We start from the raw sequence: 21,516 nt of genomic DNA, 5'->3' as shown, positions 1-21,516 counted from the left end.
AAGACTCACTTTTTCCTTCCTAAAAAGTAAGGGGAAATGTGTCTGCGTCTTATGGAGCGAATGCAGGCTGCACAGCTATCCCAGAAGCCAGAACAGCAAGAGGGATTGCTGCTTTCACTGCGCAGCGATCCCTTTTGCTGTTCTGGCTTCTGAGATTCAGAATTTTTTTCCCCTTGTTTTCCTCCTCCAAAAACTAGGTGCGTCTTGTGGTCTGGTGTGTCTTATAGAGCAAAAAATACGGTACATTACTGCCTGCTGCCTACTGGTGGCACTACAGCTCAGCAGAAGAGGAGTGAGCAGCTATCTTTTCTAGCAATGGTACAGCTGTAGCAGAGAGAATAAGACAACCTTCATAAAAATCGAGATTTAGGAGTACAATCAAGGCTCATGTCAGCATCGTCTACTCCTCAATAAAACAAATTAAGAACCATGTCTGTGCAATTGGGGTTTCAGTTTTATTTGCATGAAATATTTTCCAGGACCAAGGACAACGGAATAGTTAATTAAAGACACCAAAGTAAAATCACCCCAAACCAAGATTTGTTTAGGTCGAATGTTCTGTTTTCTTTGATGGAATGGACTCTGTTAATTTTGCAGACATGTACGTAGGTTTCTTGTCTTTCTGGAGGAAGGGAGAAAGGTGTGCCAGCTGGTGTCCCAATTAGCTCCTTTGGTTTCTGATCTGTTAGCTCTTGCTCTGGGCTATTTCAGACATCCTGGAAAAAGACGAGAGGGGAAGAAGTCATAAAAGAAAATGACTGCAAAAAATGTAGGGGTGCCAACTTGGGCCCTAGGTTATGGGTGCCCAATGGCATCCATGACGTAACATGACGTTGTGAAGTCATGATGTCACAACATCACATTAATCAGCAAGCTACTGAGGTGCTTCTGAGGCCTGGCTTCTGAGATCACGTCTGAGGCCTCACGGGGCCTTGGCGATCATGTCCAAGACTTCCAATGTGAGTTTGGTTTGTACCGGAGGTTGTGTCAGAAGCCTGGCAGGGCCTCCGACGTTGCCTTGGAAGTCACGTTGGGCTTCCAGTGTGACTTTCAGTAAAAACCGGACGTTACATCGGAACCTGCACTGTTGGAACCCACAGCCAAGTCCCCCCACTAGTTGGCAGCTATGACCTGGAGTGAACAGATCATGAGGTCAAATCTCATCCTCCAAGAGAGAGCTTTTGGGGCCCTTCATCTTACAGGCAAATGAATGCACAGAAGCATCACTCTACTCTAGACTCTTCAGGGCTGTCAATGCAGGAGGGCCACAGCTCAGTGATAGAACACATGCCTTGAATGCAAAAGTTCCCAGCTGGGAGATAACCCCATCAGAAATCCTGGAAAGCTGCTGTCAGTTGGTAAACAACAACAACAACAACAACAATAACAACAACAACACCTCACCCATCTGGCTGGGTTCCCCCAGCCATTCTGGTCATCTTCCATCAATATATAAAAACATAATAAAATGTCAAAAATAAAAAAAACTTTCCTGATACAGGACTGCCTTCGCATGTCTCCTAAAAGTTGTGTAGTTCTTTATCTCCTCGACAACTGATGGGAGGGTGTCCCACAGGGAAGGTGCCACTGCTGAGAAGGCCCTCTGCCTTCTCAAATGATACTAAGAACTACATAGACCAATGACCTGACTCAGTATAAGGTAGCTTCCTATGCTCCACTCAGTGGAACTTACTCCTGAGTAGATATGCATAGGAGTGCAATGTTGGTTTTTAAAACCTTGGCCACAAAATAAATTTAAAAATGATAAATGAGTAGGCATGAAATGTATCAAAATCAGCAGTTTTAAAAGAACAAACCTAATTACTGTATTTTTCGCCCTATAGGGCGCACTTTTCCCCCTCCAAAAATGCATCCTATGGGGCGAATGCAAGCTTCAGGAAGCTATCCGCAAGCCTTGGGAGCCCTATACTACCGTATTTTTTGCCCTATAGGGTGCACCGGCCCATAGGGCACACCTAGTTTTGGGCAGGGGTAATTTTTTTTTCTTTATTTCCCCCCCTCCAAAAAAACCCAACAACCTAGGTGCACCCTATGGGCCGGTGCGCCCTATAGGGTGAAACATACGGTAGTTGCCCAATTCTTACTGAGCAAATTTTCACTGGAAGTTTTTAAACAGAGGTTGGAGGGGCATCCACCTAGGCTTATTTAACTGTACTTCCTGATTTGCAGGGCATTGGACTAGGTGGCCCTTGGGTCCCCTTTGAATTCTATGATACATCACAAGGAGAAAGGAAGAGGCAATGCCATTATAGGCATATTTGATACTCACATGACTTTACTGCTGCTGTGGCTTTTTCCACTTCTGCAATGCAAAGTCAGAAATTCAAACAACCGAAAGAATATGCCCCAGAATAGACATAGGGGTCCCAGCCACATAGATCAGCTACATCTGAGCAGCTCTATGCACCAAAGGGGCGGGGCCAGTGGAAAGGTGTGGCATTGGGGCGGAGCTTTGCTCCCTGGCATTGCTCACGGCAATCCTGCACAAAACATGTGAAAAGGCCTAAGCTGGTTCCCTGGAGCACTTCTGGAAGAACTGATGCTATTCCCCATGATATGTACTCACCCTTCTCCCTTGTTGTCTATTGCCACCGGCACCCTAAAAAGAAGAAAATAAGCCATAATTATTTCCAGGCTTGCGAGAAGAATGGAAACATTGGCTTTGGTCCTGACAAGTAAGGAAGGTGCTGAACCTCAGGCCTGGAGGCCAAATGTGCCCCCCCCCACTGGTAGAGGAAGAGGGGGGCAGGGGAGTGGCCGCCCCCCCCCATGCTGGGCACTATGCCCCCACCAACGGCACGCCACACCCCTGCAGGTGATGCACCATGCCTCCGGGACGCACGCCAGCCACGCCCCCGCCTGCTTTCCACTCCCAGTGCCAGAACATGAAGCTCTTCCACTCCCCCCCCCACCTATCTCTCTGTCCTTCCAAATTCTCCCCAGACCACACCCCTCACTGCCTCTAATTTGCACCTCAAATTTTTTTGCCTGGCTGCCACATGTCCTTTAACTCTGGTGACGCATTTTGTATGCCTGGATGAAGGACATGGAGGAGTATAAGCATATTTCACGGAACAATAAACTTGCAATAAACAGCTACCCTTCAAAATCCGCACTACTCTGAATTATGCGATGCAATTCTTCTACCAAGGAATGTGCTTGTTTGCTTTGTAAAAAGTGCAAATGAAATGAACACACACACATGTGCATATTAGAGCAACTGATGTACACAAAGGCATATTGGGGAAAACTGCATGCAAAGGAAGTGTGTATATTTCATTAATTTATCCAAGTAGTTTCTTGGAGAAATGCATATGGACGTGTGTATGAATCTCCACTCCATTTCAAATCCATTACGATGGGCCTGAAAGTAAGGGAGGTGACTCTTGAGAGTGTCTTACCCTTCCTCCTGCCTTTTTATTCTTGTTTGCTCCAGCCTGCAATGAAAAGAGATAGGGAACATATTAGCCAGGAGTGTTTTCTTCCTCTCGAGACCAATCATGCTAATAGAATGGGGGCAGATGGGGCACCAAAGGAATATAAGGGATAGAAAATACGGCCCTTTGCTTGTTCAGAAGCCCCCCGGGTGCATGCCAGCCACACCCGCGCCTGCTCTCCGCCCCGGGTGCCGGAGCATTAAACTCCACCACTGCCCCCCCTCTCTATCTGTCCTTCCAAATTCTCCCCAGGCCACACCCCTCTAATTTGCACCCAAATCTTTTTGCCTGGCTGCCATGTGTCCTTTAACTCTGGTGAAGCATTTTGTATGCCTGGATGAAGGACAGGGAGGAGTATATGCACGCAGAAACCAGTTTCCTATACAAAGGTATTTTTAAAAAATATATATATATTTTATTAATTTTCCATATATTCATACCACATTGCTATTTCTATTAAAATTTTCGGTTTTGACTTCCTTCGGCTTCTCTGCCAATCATCCAAATTCTAATTTTTTTAAATACACATTTCCAGATTTTGGTATTGCCTTTAAACCTACCCCCCCTCTTCTATTTTGCTTTTTTACAATATTTCTTATGCTATTACAGAGCTTCTTTAAATGCCACTAATGTTATTCCATTATCACTTATACATCCCCAGTATTCAGTTAATTTTCCCCAGTCCTCGATGAACTTTTGATCTCGTAGATATCTGATCTTCCCAGGCAGTTTATCAAGTTCTGCATATTCCATCAGCTTCGTATACAAAGGTAAAATTAACATTGGTTTCTCTGCCCACCTTTATCTCTGGCACTGTGCACCACTGCATGTGGCCCCTGGAAAGTTGCCTAGGACTGAAAAGGTTTTCCCATCCTTGAACTAGGAAAAGTGAGGCTGCTCTGCATGCTTTCACCTTTCCTGCTCTCTTCTGCAAGCCAACATGATCTGCAATTTGGCATGGGCAACTCTGTCCATTTCAGTTCCTCATTTTTTGCATAGGAAGTTCAATTTTCCATATGTCCACATCGGTTTGCAACTACTACTATTGAAAGTGCTCATGAAAATGCACCACCAGCAATTTGCAGCTAATTTCTCCTAATATACATTGTTTTCCTATGCAATTTCCCCAGCTCGCATTTTTGGAAACCAATTTTCTCCAATTTTGTATGCTGCTTTCAGTAGTAGATGCATTCTTAGGCACACTTCCACCATGCATGTGGGATAACTGCATTGCAAAATGTGACATCCAAATTTTGGGGGATGGCTGTGTTTTGGTTTGCGTCTTGCTTCAGAAAGTGTGAGCTGGGGAGGCTGGCCTTAAAATGAGAAAGGAATCAGATTTCTCACCTCCTCCTGCAATAGCCAGGCTACACCTTGTCTCATTTAAGGGTCTCCGTTGTGGAAGGGAGAGGGAGAAATTCATTTGGTTCACATTTTCAGGCAAACCTATCTAATTCAAATTTCACGGACCAATAAACAAGCAATAAACAGCTACCCTTCAAAATCCGTACTTCTCTGAATTATGCGATGCAATTCTTTTACCAAGGAATGTGCTTGTTTGCTTTGTAAAAAGTGCAAATGAAATGAACACACACATGTGCATATTAGAGCAACTAATGTACACAAAGGCATATTGGGGAAAACTGCATGCAAAGGAAGTGTGTATATTCCATTAATTTCTCCAAGTAGTTTCTTGTGTGTATGAATCTCCACTCCTTCTCAAATCCATTATGATGGGCCTGAAAGTCAGGGAGATGACTCTTGAGAGTGTCTTACCTTTCCTCTTGCCTCTTGTTTCTCTGCTCCAGCCTGCAATGAAAAGAGATAGGGAATATATTAGCCAGGAGTGCTTTTCTTCCTCTCGAGATCAATCATGCCAATAGAATGGGGGCAGATGGGGCACCAAAGGAATATAAGGGACATAAAATATGGCCCTTTGCTTGTTCAGAAGGTACATCTGTTTCTTGAGCCATTTGGATAGTAATGAAAAGGCAAACCTCAAAACTGGAATGGAGAATCAGGAGAGACTAGAGCTGGGAATCCAATGAAATACATGAAATAGTAATAAAGGATCAGAGCTGACCATGCTACCAGGCTGAAGTACTTGCTTCAGCTGTCAAATTCTGGTTGCCTCTAGAGGGCAAACAGTTATTGGAACTAGGAGTGGTGACTTCAGTCTTCCTATACTATTCAGCATGAGCAACTTGAGGAAAGGTGGGGTGTAAATGCTAGGCGTGTGCACTAGATAGAAGGGGCAACTTGTATCTGTAGATTTTGGGAAGAAGCCTGATGTGTTTCAGAGCCTCTCTGTGTCTTTCCTATATGATTAGACTCTCAATAATGAAATAAGGTTTGTTAAAAACAAGTCTGTTTTCTCCTCATTCACTATAATGGGGGATCTAATAATAGCTTATTTTTCATTTTCACATATGTGGATGAAATTTGCCGGCATCTAGTGTAGATTAAGTCAGCCGACCTGTACACAGATACATCCAGTGGTTTTCCTTCTTTGAAGTTTGATTTAAAAACAAAGGAAAACAAAACATTTTCATTTTCTGCCAAAGCTGAATGCAGTTTGCTGGCGTGGCCACTTCTTTTGAAGAATGATAGCTGCAGTGATTCTCACAGAATTAAAATCATTACTATTGTGGATTGGGTACAACAATACCCAATAGGAACAATAGGGGAAGGGGTGGTCGTGGGAAAAGGAGCATGGTTACCCAAGAAATACCGAGGGTGGGGAGGAACATTAGAGCTGAAAAGAGTATACTTAACGTGCTACAGACATGGAAGTACCATATTTGGGGAAGGGAAAATGTGTGCGCGTCCTATGGTGCGAATGCAGGCTAATTGGCTTCAGCGATAGCAACGGGAAGCCTCTGAAGCGCAGAGGGAGCAGTCCCTCTGCACTCTGGAGGCTTTGCGTTGCTTTCGCTGAAGCCTGCAGAGCGAGAGAGGTCAGTGTGCACCAACCCCTCTCACTCTCTAGGCTTCAGGCAGCTATCGGCAAGCCTTTGGAGCATAGCAGGAGTTTTCCCCCCCCCACGCTCCGAAGGCTTGCAGATAGCAGCCTGAAGCCTGAAGTCCAGGGAGCGCAGCGCCAACTCCCGCTGCACTCCCCGGGCTTCAGGCAGCTATCTGCAAGCCTTCAGAGTGCACCCCCAGCCCCGCAAGCTCCGGCGCAACCTTGCCGCCGATCCCGGACCTGTTCTGGGGGCTGGGGTCAGGGGAAGCTCGGGCTTCTCCCGCCCCATCCCCACGGCTAAAAACGAAGCCAAGACAGCGAGCGGGATCCATCCCACTCCCTGTTTTGGCTTCTGCCAAAGCCGTGCACAGCCTCTCCCAGCTGGAGAGATTGCGCGCAGCTAAAAAGGAAGCCAAGACAGCCAACGGGATGGATCCCGCTCGCTGTCTTGGCTTCTTTGCCCTTTGGGGAGGGGAAATTTTTCCCCCTTTATTCCTCCTCCCCTAAAAACTAGGTGCGCCCTATAGTCCGGTGCGCCCTATGGAGCGAAAAATATGGTAAGTAGCTTGTAGGCTACCAGGCCCCAAACTGTCCTTACTGTCTGTAAGGATTCATAGAATCATGGATTCATAGAATTGTAGAATTGGAAGCCCAACCCTGTGCAATGCAGAAATCTCAACTGAAGGGCATGTTTTGCAATGATGCAACATGCCTCACCATACAGGTGTCAGTTACATTTTAGGATTAATTCTGACTACCCCTCCTCCCACACCCAAAAAATGGGGGGGGGGAATGGGAGAAGGTAATGGAAAATGTCTTACTGCACCACCGCCATTTCCAAACATCGACATTAGACTCTACAAAAGGAAGAAAAGACATTAATCTTTCTCTGGCTGATGGACATATAACACCTCACGCTGTAAATCAGGCACGTCCAACTCCCAAGAGACTGCGATCTACTCCAGCTATTAAAAAACTGGCAGTGATCTATCCATTGGATTGACCAGAGTTGTTGAGCTTTTTGGGGTGAGGATGACAGGTAGAGCGTGATTGACCAGTTGGACATGCCTGCTGTAAATGTATCTATCTCCAGTTTTCTGCATTCTCAGGACTAGACACATAGCCTGAAGGGGCATATGCCAGCTTCCTATACAGGAGACTCCCCATTTCTGCAGGGGCTATGCTCTGGACCCCCTAACACATACACAAAATAGAGTAAAGTGGCAAGTCGCTTAGCTGATGGCCGGAGAAGAACCTTGCATTCAACTTTTCAGGATTTGTTGTTGTTGTTTTGTTAATTTATTCAGTTTGTTAGTCACCTAATACATTTAGCAAAGACAACCTAAGTGCCTTCTGAAACTTACTTACAAATGTTCACTCCTGAGGCCATTTCATGTTTTTCTATAGGTCTGCCAGCCAGGATAGAGAAGTTTGTTGTGCACATTGTATACTCATTAACAGAGCACAAAGTAACTGGGGGAAAGATATTGGGAGGAGCCAACATTATTACTTAGGAAGGGCATTCATTCTGCGATAAAACTATTGTCTTCATAGTCCATGTAATGGAAGGCATCTTACCGATAACGCAGCTCCTCCTCCTCCTCCTCCTCTTCCTCCTCCAACCAAAGCCATTAGGCCCTAAAGAAAAAGAAAACACAGAATTCTTCTCTAACACTGATTTTGGTGCCTCCATCTTGGGCATATCCTATATGATTTTATATTTTGTCAGAGGTGCTGACTTGTACCCCAGATTGTGGGTGTCCAGCAGCGCATGCATGTGCAATGTGACATCCTGACATCGCTCACACATCACATGCGCATTACACTGGGCTCCATGCTCAGCCTCCACCAGCCACCACCCGCTGCCTCGTGTCCACTGGTCCTCTGCTGCCACTGCACTGACTGAACCTCTGCATCTGCCATGGGGCCCTCATTGGGGCCTACTGTGGCTGCAGGTGTGTTTCCAGGGCTGTGTCTGTGGTGGGCCTCACTGGAGGCCTTGTAGTGGTGGCCTTGGACTGGTCACTGTGTTGGCGGGGATCGGGTGAGTGGTCAGCTCCCCTCTTCATTGAAGGGGCTTGGTCCCGTGCTACAAATATTGAGGAGGCTGAGGCACTCAGGGCTCCATAGAGATGGTGCCTATGTAGATTATTGGGGGTGCCAAAGACCCACCACAGACACCTGGAGTTAGCACCAATGTATTTTGTTGTCAGGCAAAGAACTCTGCTCTCTGCCCTATGATGGAGTTGCATTTGCATCAGTAACTGCTGTTGTGTTGTCAGACCTTGTAGGGTCAGATCCAGGTTTCCATGGCCCCTTAGGCAATAGGGTTTCAGTGGGTCCCTTGCCTCACCCCTTCTTATGCAAACCACACCCCTCATAGTTGGCTCTCTCTTTGCATCCCATGCTAGTCTTTGTGTCTATTTCTTTTTTGCAGAAGGAGTTTGTGTAGGCTTTTTACTTTGCAGTGACTTGGTTAGAAGGCATTCCTTCCTGGAGGACGTTTGAGAAACTCAGTAGCACTGAACAAGTAAATGTCTACTCAGAAGTAAGCCATATTGAATTCAGTGGGGCTTACTCCCAGTTGAATGGGGTTAGGGTTGCAGCCTTAGAATGCACTTGGGGAGAAGCAACAAGTATCTGAATAATGATGTCTGAACAAATGTTTAATAAGAACTCCTGGCTCCATAACCAGTTATTCCCTTACTGAGCCGCCACCTTCCTTTTCATCACCACTGCCACCTGAAGGTATCATGCTCTACAACAGGGAGAAAAACATAATCTTCTGTAATGCACATGTCCACATCTCCTTCTTGGGTGTGCACTGTGTGATTTGGTTCATTATTGGGTGAAGAAACCTGCCTTCTGCAGTTGACCCTAGCTGAGGGCCACATTGTGCTGTCCCGTCTAAAGTGGACTGCTGCCAGTGGTGGCTCCTGAAAGGACTTACGGACGTATGACACCCTCCCTGTTTCCTCCTCTCACCATGTTTCTCACACACATATAAACAAGGGGGGAATAGGATCTGTGCTGCTGGCCCTGCCCTAAACAGCGGACACTGCATTGGCTCAACCAATTCATGTACAATGGTACCTTGGTTGTTGAACAGCTTGGCTCCTGAACAAATTGGCTCCTGAGCGCCGCAAATCCGGAACTGAGGGTTACGGCTTGCAAACTTTTTTTGGAAGCTGAATGTCCTATGTGGCTTCTGTGGCTTCCGATACAGTGCATGAATCTCCTGCAGCCAATTGGAAGCCACGCCTTGGTTTTCAAACAGTTCCGGGAGTCGAATGGACTCCCAAAATGGATTAAGTTTGACAACCAAGGTACCACTGTACATGCATTTAGTACAGATTATTATTATTATTATTATTATTATTATTATTATTATTATTATTATTCTGCCCTTCAGTCATCATGTTCAACGTTGAGCCCTTTTTACAAGTGGCACATAAAGTTCTCCACAAATTCTCCATTTTCCATGTGACATTCTCCTCTAAATCACTGCCTTCCCACACCCCATCCTCAATACACATTTTTTTCCCCCAGACCAAGTGTACTCCCTAAAGGAGAGAATATGGGAAAATCTGGACTGAGAGAGAGGGAAATGTGGGAAGGCAGTGTTTTAGAGGAGAATGTGAGGCAGGTTAGGCTGAGAGACTGTTACTGGCACATTGTCATCCAGTATGCTTCATGAGAGAATGGGGACTTGAACTCTAAACTCCCAGTTCATCATTCAAGCCACATCACCACTTTGGTACTGCGGTCTTCTGAGGGCTGCATGTTGCCTATGTTGCTGGAGGTTCCATGCATGTGCTCAGCATACTGACCAGGAGGGAGCATGAGTATGGTTTGGGGAGGGGGCGGCTAAACACATGGTTTCATGGTGGTTTCCCTCAACAAGCAAGTCATGTCCAGAATAAGGATGATGGTGATGATGCTTCAGATTGACATCTGACTTCATGGCAAGATCTGCCCTGAAATGAAAAAGGATTGTGCCCTACCCCTCCACGACCTACCTCGCCATCACCTCCACCACCAGCTAGCATAGGGGCCATTGCCTACAAGGAAGTAAAAAGAAAGATCTTTACAGAAAGGCAAGTTTCTCTAAGAATCGACAAAGAGTCAGTTGGATCATACCCCAGGCCTTTCAGGTCTATCATCCTCTTTTCACATCAGCCAAGTGGGTGCCTATTAGAACCTCACATGTAGAACAAGAGGACAATAGAAGCCTCCTGCTCTAGTTCCTCAGCAACTATCATCTACAGGCATAAGGCCTCTGGTAGCATCATGATGAACATTTATGGATAGCCTTAACCTCCATGTACTTGTCTTCTCCCCATTTATAATGATCCAAATTGATGGTCAACATTACATCCTGTGATTGCAAATGCCATAGTTTCACTCCCCTTTACCCACTCAGAACTGCTTAACTTCAGTTAGGTGGAGCCTTCATGTGTCTCCAGACCATACCCCAGGCCATTTATGTTGTGGGAGATAAAACCTTCACCTAAACAGTCTGGGAAGGTCTTCCTCCTTTCTAAACTTTATGTATTTCCCAGGACACTGAGAACTTGGAATGCATTTGAGGTCTCCTTGGGTGATGTTATAGGACTTCCGAAAATCTTTCAGGATTACTTCTGGCTTCACAACAATAAGAGCACAGGGACCAGTATCCTATTATTAGGTCTAGCACATGGAGAGGATAGATGGAGCAACATCTCTGTCACTTTCACTGTCTCCAATGACGAAACACACACTGCTGTCCCACCGTGGAAATAGCTTGAATCTGTATGGGCACCTGCAAGGGGGGAGCTGATATATATTTAGCTCCTGCCTCCTGCAGGACACAATTGGTATGTCTGGTGCTCATGCCCCCAGTACTGAAAGCAGCAGATCCTCCAAGTGTCCCTATTTCCCAGGGGTGTCCCTGATTTAAATAACCCGTCCTGGTTTCTGATTTGATCCCAGAATGTCCCACTTTTTGTTAGGATGTCCCTCTATTTTCATTGAAGAAATGCTGGACGATATGAAGCAGTGAGATCCTGCCAGCATATTACAGTTATCTTCAAAGAACTGAGCCAGGCTGCCAATTTGTTTTGGAGTCATGTTCAAGGTTTAGCCTTTTTAACAAGTGGCACATAAAGTTCACTTCACATTTTTATGGTGTCAGCCTTCAAAGTATTATTACTATTACTACTAGTATTACCATTACTATTATTCTGCCCTTCAGTCATCGTACCCAGGGTGGTTTGCAAAGACATGAATTAAATAAATTGGGAAAGGTGAACAGAGACCCAAACAACAGTAGTTAAAAGAGCCTCAGTGGGGTGGGAAATGTATGCTGAAAAGCACAGGGAGTCTCTTGTCATACTCTCTATGCAATTGCACTGTGATAATATCAGATATAGGGACGCGGGTGGTGCTGTGGGTTGAACCACAGAGCCTAGGGTTGCCGATCAGAACGTTGGCGGTTCGAATCCCCACGATGGGGTGAGCTCCCATTGCTCGGTCCCTGCTCCTGCCAGCCTAGCAGTTCGAAAGCACAAAGTGCAAGTAGATAAATTGGTACCGCTACATTGGAAAGGTAAACAGCGTTTCCGTGCACTGCTATGGTTCGCCAGAAGTGGCTTAGTCATTCTGACCACATGACCGGAAGCTGTACGCCGGTTCCCTCAGCCAATAAAGCGAGATGAGCGCCGCAACCCCAGAGTCATCTGCGACTGGACCTAATGGTCAGGGGTCCCTTTACCTTTACCTAATATCAGATAAATGAGTAGCACCCTAATAAGAGATATATTAGATAGTTTCTTCTACTGTCCTGATGCCCAGGAAAACCAAGACTGAAGGAACTAACATTACAAGGGCTACAATGTATGGTTTCTTACCGAAAGCTTCTCAAGCAATCCCTACAAAGGAAAGGAAATGTATTAATCCTTCTGTACATGGAAGACAGGAAATGACATTTAGCTCTTCTTTGACAACACATAGTAGAATTTGAATCACTTATGAGCCTTCTTTAGATGTTTTGTTTAAAATCCAGCTTTGATGGGATACTTTAGGCTTCCTCACAGCCTACTTGTGTGTGCAGAGGAAATATGGTGATGGGGCCACATGCTTAACCGTGCCCTCAGAATTGCCCTGGAATTAAAAGGGAGAGTTTCTTATCGCAGCAGCACCACCACCACCTTCCTGATCATCATCACCTGTGGAAAGAACAGACAACATGGCCTACAAGGGGAGCAGGAGAATTATCTCTGTTAATGCGCATATTCATAGGTCCACCCCCATTTACTTTGGTTTCTCATTGCATGAAGAAACCAGCATTCTCCAGTCGGCAAAGTTTTATCTTGCCCCTAGCTGTGCTCAGTAGTGTGTGCCATGGCGGGCAGCAGCACTCACCTGACCTCTTGACAGCTGAGTTGCTGCTACTTAGCAAGAGTAATTGGGGGTGGGGTGATAGAGGGGCAGGTGCAGGACAAACCTGCCAGCAGGATCATGGGATCAGATCCTCCAGTACATTTGCACCATGCTGACCTCCTCACCAGCTCATCCCTCCCCATTTCTTCCCAGAAGGAGGTGGGGATTCAGCTGCTGGGAGATCAGGTAAGCCGTCCTCCTGTGTGGCGATACATTCCATTGCTGTTTCAATTGCCAGATGGTAAAGTTTCTAGTCAAGGCAACATTTCTATTTTGCATTGCTTTTGGAAGAGAAAAGTCAATGGGCAGACCCTTTGCAGTACAGTGGTACATCAGGTTAAGTACATAATTCATTCCGGAGGTCTGTTTTTAACCTGAAACTGTTCTTAACCCGAAGCACCACTTTCGCTAATGGGGCCTCCTGCTGCCGCCATGTGATTTCTGTTCTCATCCCGAAGCAAAGTTCTTAACCCGGGGTACTATTTCTGGGTTAGCGGAGTTTATAACCTGAAGCGTCTGTAACCCAAGGTACCACTGTACTTGAATTGCATTTGGAGTATTGGAAATTCTTGGAGGTTCATAAGAAAAGCACACCACTAACCTAGAATACTTCCCAGAATCATATATATGTTCAGTGTGACATGAGGTCCCACTTAAAGAACAAAATGAGTTCCCAATAAATTGTTGGTTAGGGGCGAGTGTTTTGCATAATGAGCTGGCAATCTCCAATATTTCCTATGGGAACATGTCTAATCAGTGATCTCCCCTCCCTCTCTTGCCATGGTTTCTTCTTAAAATGGCTGCAGCCAGCCAGCAAAAGAGAGACGGGGGGGGGGGATTATTTGTCTGATCTCTCCCCCTCTTCCCTTTCTAAATGGTTTCTTCCTGCAAACAGCTGCTACCAACTAGCAGAGCACAAACAACAAGTGCGCAAATTGTGGCTGTTCAGATATAGGAATCAGCTGCACTTGTAAGTGAGGTGTGGGCATAATGCTTTATGTTCAGATATGTAATATTTTTGTAGAATATCAAGCTGATAGCAGGACCTGTGTGCATAGGAGACCCAGAAGGAGCCTGGTTTGGGGAGGCTAAACACATGGTTTCATGGTGGTTTCCCTCAACAAGCAAGTCATGTCCAGAACAAGGATGATGGTGATGGTGCTTCAGATTGACTTCTGACTTCATGGCAAGATCTGCCCTGCAATGAAAAAGGATTGTGCCCTACCCCTCCACCACCTACCTCGCCATCACCTCCACCTCCAGCTAGCAGAGGGGCCATTGCCTACAAGGAAGTAAAAAGAAAGATCTTTACAGAAAGGCAAGTTTCTCTAAGAATAGATGAAGAGTCAGTTGGATCATACCCCAGGCCTTTCAGGTCTATCATCCTCTTTTCACATCAACCAAGTGGGTGCCTATTAGAACCTTGCATGTAGAACAAGAGGACAATAGAAGCCTCCTGCTCTAGTTCCTCAGCAACTATCACCTACAGGCATAAGGCCTCTGGTACTTTAGGTAATGTAACAGCCATCATGATGAACATTTATGGAAAGCCTTAACCTCTAAGCATAGGTGCAAGTGCCTACAAAGAGGAGAAAAACATCATCCTATATAATGCGCACGTACAAGGCTTAAACGCCTTACATGACTCTATTTGTTATCAGGTGAAGAAACCTTCCTTGCCACCAACATTTCTTACCAAAAGACCTTGGATGCTCAAAAGTGTCCTGGGGGAGGGAGACGCCTGGAAGTTAGGTGCCTGAAGGCTTTGCAGATAGCAAAACACTTTTAGTACTTGTAAGAATTTAGCTTGCATCGAAGAGACTCTCTTGGGGCGATGTTATTTGCCTCCCAATAAGGACATCCGCCATGTTTTAGGATGAAATTCTGACTTCCCAAAATAATAGCACAGAAGAAAATGAGAGAAGGTAATAGAAATGCTCTTACCGCTAGATTACTAGCACCACCATTTCCAAGCATGTCCTGCAAAGGAAAAGAAAGGCTTTTGATCTTCTCTTGGATGATACACACTTGGTATCCCCGCTACTCAGTTTTACACATACTGTGCAGCAGTTGCTGTCTTCCTCAGGGTAGGAAATCGATATCTCCTGCCATGATGTGGAGCAGTCCAGCCAATCTGGGCTTTCTTTAGTTGCTGCTTTTCTGCTATTTCTTTGTAGAGTCATAGAATCATAGAATTGTTTAATTTCTACAATTGGTAAATGAAGCCCTTAATGTTGTGGAACAAGTTTATTTAAGGTCCCTGGCTGATGGGTTCAGAACTGTGAAACTAGTAGCACTTTTACAAATGCCACATAATACTTGTTCCACATTTGTAAGGTGTCAACAGTTTAGAGCAGGCTTCCTCAGATGTTTTGAGACTACAATTCCCATCAACCCTGACCACTGGTCTTGCTAGCTAGGGATCATGGGAGTTGTAGGCCAAAAATATCTGGAGGGCCGAGGCTGAGGAAGCCTGGTTTAGAGTAGCAGCATTATCAGTTAGGAACTCCTAGCCTGTTGACATTAGTCAGGCATCCTTGCTATGTTGTTGCAGATGCCTGATGAAAATTGTTTTAATTCATCAAATCTACCCAGACATATAAGCTAGTTGCCTACATTCATCTCTCAAGGGCTTTACTGATTTTACATGCATTTTATTGATTATTTTATGTATATATGTTTTTAAACAATTTGGGGAATTTTTAGCTGTTTTTTTATCAACAGTTTTATTATGTAGAGAACTTAAAGCACTATGGGATGACAGAGAGGGGGGGGCTACTATTGGCCTGATTGGTAGCAGCAGTTTTGTTTGTTTCACAAACAGTTTCATTCCATTGCTTTTATTGCTCCTTTTTCTTTTCTTATTTTTTTAAAAAAAACAACAGCCCTACACTTTCTTTCTTTCTTTCTTTCTTTCTTTCTTTCTTTCTTTCTTTCTTTCTTTCTTTCTTTCTTTCTTTCTTTCTTTTGCCTTCACACCATACCCTGGACACCAGGTAAATATCTCTGGGCAAACAGACTTAGCTTCAACAGGGGAGCAACCTCATGTGACTTTGGTTGATGCAATTTTTAAAATCTTTATCCCAGCTGCCTCCCACCAACCAATTGGAGAAGGTGATGGAGAAATTCTTACCATTAAGCCGCCACCGCCACCACCTCCAAGCATGGCCATTAGACCCTACAAAGGAGGGGGAAAGCATTGACCGATCCACACATGACATGCACCCCAACCTCCCACACTCCACTATTCTACTACGCCAACTTAGACATGCCAAATATGCATTGCTCCATTCTCTTGAACTCAGCCATACTGACATTTAATGAGCGTAGGAAGCTTCCTGTATCTCCACAAATTCTCCATTGTCCATATGACATTCTCTTTCACTGCATTCCCACACATACCCCTTCCACAAAACAGATTTTTTTTTTCAAACCAAGGGTACTCCCAAATGGAGAGAATATGGGAAAATCTGGACTGAGGGAGAGGGAAATGTGGGAAGGCAGTGTTTTAGAGGAGAATGTGAGACAGGTTAGGCTGAGAGAATGTTACTGGCACATTGTTATCCAGTGTGCTTCATGGGAGAATGGGGATTTGAACTCTAATCTCCCAGGCCCTAGTTCATCATTCAAGCCACATCACCACTTTGGTACTGCTGTCTTCTGAGGGTTGCATGTTGCCTATGTTGCTGGAGGTTCCATGCATGTGCTCAGCATACTGACCAGGAGGGAGCATGAGTATGGTTTGGCTAAACACATGTTTTGTTTAAAATCCAGCTTTGATGGGATACTTTAGGCTTCCTCACAGCCTACTTGTGTGTGCAGAGGAAATATGGTGATTGGGGCCACATCCTTAACCCTGCCCTCAGAATTGCCCTGGAATTAAAAGGGAGAGTTTCTTACCGCAGCACCGCCTTCATCATCATCACCATCTTCGGAAAGCATAGGCAACATGGCCTACAATGGGAACAGGAGAATTATCTCTGTTAATGTGCATATTCATAGGTCCACCCCCATTTGCTTTGGTTTCTCATTGCATGAAGAAACCAGCATTCTCCAGTCGGCAAAGTTTTATCTTGCCCCTAGCTGCGCCCAGTAGTGTGTGCCATGGCGGGCAGCGGCATTCACCTGACCTCTTGACAGCTGAATTGCGGCTACTTACCAGGAGTAATGGGGGGTGAGGTGATAGAGGGGCAGGTGCAGTTGAAACCTGCCAGCAGGATCATGGGATCAGATCCTCCAGTACATTTGCACCATGCTGACCTCCTCACCAGCTCATCCCTCCCCATTTCTTCCCAGAAGGAGGTGGGGATTCAGCTGCTGGGAGATCAGGTAAGCAGTCCTCCTGTGTGGCGATACATTCCATTGCTGTTTCAATTGCCAGATGGCAAAGTTTCTAGTCAAGGCAACATTTCTATTTTCCATTGCTTTTGGAAGAGAAAAGTCAATGGGCAGACCCTTTGCAGTATAGTGGTACATCAGGTTAAGTACTTAATTCGTTCTGGAGGTCTGTTTTTAACCTGAAACTGTTCTTAACCCGAAGCACCACTTTCGCTAATGGGGCCTCCTGCTGCCGCCGCGTGATTTCTGTTCTCATCCCGAAGCAAAGTTCTTAACCCGGGGTACTATTTCTGGGTTAGCGGAGTCTATAACCTGTAGTGTCTGTAACCTGAAGCGTCTGTAACCCAAGGTACCACTGTACTTGAATTGCTTTTGGAGTATTGGAAATTCTTGGAGGTTCATAAGAAAAGCACACTACAAACCTAGAATACTTCCCAGAATCATATATATGTTCAGTGTGACATGAGGTCCCACTTAAAGAACAAAATGAGTTCCCAATAAATTGTTGGTTAGGGGCGAGTGTTTTTCATAAAGAGCTGGCAATCTCCAATATTTCCTATGGAAACATGTCTAATCAGTGATCTCCCCTCCCTCTCTTGCCATGGTTTCTTCTTAAAATGGCTGCAGCTAGCCAGCAAAAGAGAGACAAGGGGGGGAAATAATTGGTCTGATCTCTCCCCCTCTTCCCTTTCTAAATGGTTTCTGCCTGTAAACAGCTGCTACCAGCTAGCAGAGCACAAACAACAAAGGACATGGCAAATTGTGGCTGTTCAGATACAGTGGCACCTCTAGATACGAATTGGATCCATTCCGGAGCCCCATTCGCATTTAGAGGTAAACCTAACTAGCGACGGTACATCTGTGCACGCACACGTCGCTTCTCGCCGCTTCTGCGCATGCGTGTGACATCATTTTGAGCGTCTGCGCATGTGCAAGCGGCGAAACCCAGAAGTAATGTGCTCCGTTACTTCCAGGTTGCTGAGGAGTGCAACTCGAAGGCGCTCCACTCGCAGCACATTTAACCCGAGGTATGACTGTATAGGAATCAGCTGCGCTTCTAAGTGAGGTTTGGGTATAATCTTTATGTTCAGATATGTAATATTTTTGCAGAACAATCAAGCTGATAGCAGGACCTGTGTGCATAGGAGACCCTTACTTGAATGTTCTGGGATGGACCACTGCCCATGACAGAAATTGTCCTAAAACAAAACAGGATTGTATCCCTTACCAGAGGATCACTTTGTTTATCACCACCACCAGCTCCGCTAAGCATAGGTAGAACTTCCTACAAAGGAGAGAAAAATATCATCTTATATAATGCGCACGTTCCAGGCTTATTTGCCTTACATGACTGTAATGGGAAAAGGGGGCTGCTCGTGCGTAAGCGTTTAAGTCCTCCAAGCTTTACCATCAGTAAAGTTTCTACAAAGAAATGGCAGTTCCCTGACATCGACTCTATTTGTTATCAGGTGAAGAAACCTTCCTTGCCACCAACATTTCTTACCAAAAGACCTTGGATGCTCAAAAGTGTCCTGGGGGAGGGAGACGCCTGGAAGTTAGGTGCCTGAAGGCTTTGCAGATAGCAAAACACTTTTAGTACTTGTAAGAATTTAGCTTGCATCGGAGAGACTCTCTTGGGGTGATGTTATTTGCCTCCCAATAAGGACAGCTGCCATGTTTTAGGATGAAATTCTGACTTCCCAAAATAATAGCACAGAAGAAAATGAGAGAAGGTAATAGAAATGCACTTACCATTAGTTTACTAGCACCACCATTTTGAAGCATCTCCTGCAAAGGAAAGGAAAAGAAGGGTTTTTGAACTTCTCTTGGCTGATACACACTTGGCACCCCGCTACTCAGTTTTAGACATACTGCGCAACAGTTGCTGTCTTCCTCAGGGTAGGAAATCGATATCTCCTGCCATGATGTGGAGCAGTCCAGCCAATCTGGGCTTTCTTTAGTTGCTGCTTTTCTGCTATTTCTTTGTAGAGTCATAGAATCATAGAATTGTTTAATTTCTACAATTGGTAAATGAAGCCCTTAATGTTGTGGAACAAGTTTATTTAAGGTCCCTGGCTGATGGGTTTAGAACTGTGAAACTAGTAGCACTTTTACAAATGTCACATAATACTTGTTCCACATTTGTAAGGAGTCAACAGTTTAGAGCAGGCTTCCTCAGATGTTTTGAGACTACAATTCCCATCATTCCTGACCACTGGTCTTGCTAGCTGGGGATCATGGGAGTAGTAGGCCAAAAATATCTGGAGGGCCGAGGCTGAGGAAGCCTGATTTAGAGTAGCAGCATTATCAGTTAGGAACTCCTGTCCTGTTGACATTAGTCAGGCATCCTTGCTATGTTGTTGCAGATGCCTGCTAAAAATTGTTTTAATTCATTAAATCTACCCAGACATATACGCTAGTTACCTACATTCATCTCTCAAGGGCTTTACTGATTTTACATGCATTTTATTTCTTATTTTATGTATATATGTTTTTAAACAATTTGGGGAAATTTTTTAAAAATAATTTTTATTAACTGGCCAATCACATCAAATTAAATCACATCAGATAAATTCCAAATTACAAAGCCAAATTTTTAAATTTTGTTGGGGAAACCCATACTTCAAGATCCAAAGGGCTTTCAAATCATCTTCTTATTACTGCGTTAATGTCCAAATCAATCCCAATCAGTCCAGTCAAAGTTCATAATTCTATCCAGTCTTATCTTGGTGTTTCCACATCATATCTTGTTCATATAATTTCTCTTTTTCTTTTACGATCTCTTCTGTTAGTCTCCTTAAACCGATAAGCAAATATAATAATGCTGTGTGAATTTCCCGTTCTTCCAATCTAAGTCCAGATGGTTTCCATATATCTCCTTCGTAGATAACATCGCTCTTTCCATCATAAATTAGGCATTTGTCACACTTAAGTCCCACTGAGGAGTTAATCCATAATATGTAAACAGCTCTATTTCTCTCTTTCTCCTCCCAGACTTAAGAGCTCCAACAATGCCTCCCAAAATGGCGACGGCATTTTTAACTGCGTCATTCCAAAACTCTTAACTTTCCAGCTTCGTCTTGAAACATTGCTTTGGTTCGAAAGTTTATCTCCACACAGCCTTAAATCCACAGCTTAAGTCCTTAAAGCGACATTTCTAACTCATTAGGGGAGGGGATTCTTGTTTAATCACATAAAAAAGGAAAGGAAGGTGTTTTTTCCCCCTCCCCCCTCAGTCATTTGCCGTACCGTATCTTGACGTATCTTCTCATATTTTATTCTTGTCTTGTTATCAGAGATCTCTTCTGTCAGCAGTCTTTACTCCCCCTTTTTCCTTGAAGTATGTGCAATTTATCTCGTCCAAATTGTTTCTTTTGAAGATTCTTGCAACTAGAGGCGCGGGTCAGAGACAGCGTCCAGGAGTGCCGGAATCCCACAGGAGGGCTTTGTGCCTAGTGCCCCCACTCCCACAAATTCGGGGATGGTATAGGGCACAGCAGGCAAGGGCCATCCCCCCCACAATCCTGGGGGGGGGGTTAAGGAGGCTAATTACCCCCATCATAGCCTCCAAATTACGTCGTGTGGGTCAGAGAGATGTTATTGTCAGCCATCTTCCGATGCGCCACCTAGTGGCCCCCACAATTTGGGGAATTTTTAGCTGTTTTTTTATCAACAGTTTTATTATGTAGAGAACTTAGAGCACTCTGGCATAAAAAAGAGAGGGGGGGGGCTGCTATTGGCCTGCTTGGTAACCAGCAGTTTTGTTTGTTTCACAAAGAACAGCTTCATACCATTGCTTTTATTCTTCCTTTTTCTTTTCTTATATTTTTTAAAAAGAAACAACAGCCCTACACACTCACTTTCTTTCTTTCTTTCTTTCTTTCTTTCTTTCTTTCTTTCTTTCTTTCTTTCTTTCTTTCTTTCTCTCTCTCTCTCTCTCTCTCTCTCTCTCTCTCTTTCTTTCTTTTGCCTTCACACCATACCCTGGACACCAGGTAAATATCTCTGGGCAAACAGACTTAGCTTCAACAAGGGAGCAACCTCATGTGACTTTGGTTGATGCAATTTTTAAAATCTTTATCCCAGCTGCCTCCCACCAACCAATTGGAGAAGGTGATGGAGAAATTCTTACCATTAAGCCGCCACCGCCACCACCTCCAAGCATGGCCATTAGACCCTACAAAGGAGGGGGAAAGCAATGACCGATCCACACATGACATGCACCCCAACCTCCCACACTCCACTATTCTACTACTCCAACTTAGACATGCCATATATACATTGCTCCATTCTCTTGAACTCAGCCATACTGACATTTAATGAGCGTAGGAAGCT

At 44.8% G+C, this 21,516-nt stretch overlaps 1 protein-coding gene and 1 long non-coding RNA gene across 2 annotated transcripts in view; both read right to left on the bottom strand.

Moving 5' to 3' along the window:
- Positions 1–436: 436 nt before the first annotated feature.
- Positions 437–21,516, bottom strand: part of LOC310850073 (uncharacterized protein) — a 30,254-nt gene continuing 9,174 nt past the window's right edge. The window contains exons 7-16 of the mRNA XM_083751180.1: positions 21,314–21,358; positions 18,934–18,969; positions 9,131–9,181; positions 8,002–8,061; positions 7,245–7,280; positions 5,235–5,267; positions 3,423–3,458; positions 2,588–2,620; positions 2,291–2,323; positions 437–716 (exon numbers count right to left, since the gene is read on the bottom strand). Coding sequence (XP_083607306.1) covers positions 2,297–2,323; positions 2,588–2,620; positions 3,423–3,458; positions 5,235–5,267; positions 7,245–7,280; positions 8,002–8,061; positions 9,131–9,181; positions 18,934–18,969; positions 21,314–21,358 — 357 coding nt within the window. The 3' untranslated portion in view covers positions 437–716; positions 2,291–2,296. The remainder of the gene's footprint in view (positions 717–2,290; positions 2,324–2,587; positions 2,621–3,422; positions 3,459–5,234; positions 5,268–7,244; positions 7,281–8,001; positions 8,062–9,130; positions 9,182–18,933; positions 18,970–21,313; positions 21,359–21,516) is intronic.
- On the bottom strand, positions 14,063–16,041 carry LOC310850084. Its single transcript, XR_014567209.1, has 3 exons — positions 15,977–16,041; positions 14,788–14,823; positions 14,063–14,125 (listed from the first exon to the last, which is right to left on the bottom strand). It is a non-coding gene; the product is annotated as an uncharacterized lncRNA (long non-coding RNA).

This window comes from Podarcis gaigeae (genome assembly GCF_964106915.1).
Source record: "Podarcis gaigeae genome assembly, chromosome: 8".
Lineage (NCBI taxonomy): Eukaryota > Metazoa > Chordata > Lepidosauria > Squamata > Lacertidae > Podarcis > Podarcis gaigeae.
The sequence above is the reverse complement of the archived record's forward strand: the minus strand, read 5'-3'. Positions and strand labels throughout refer to the sequence as shown.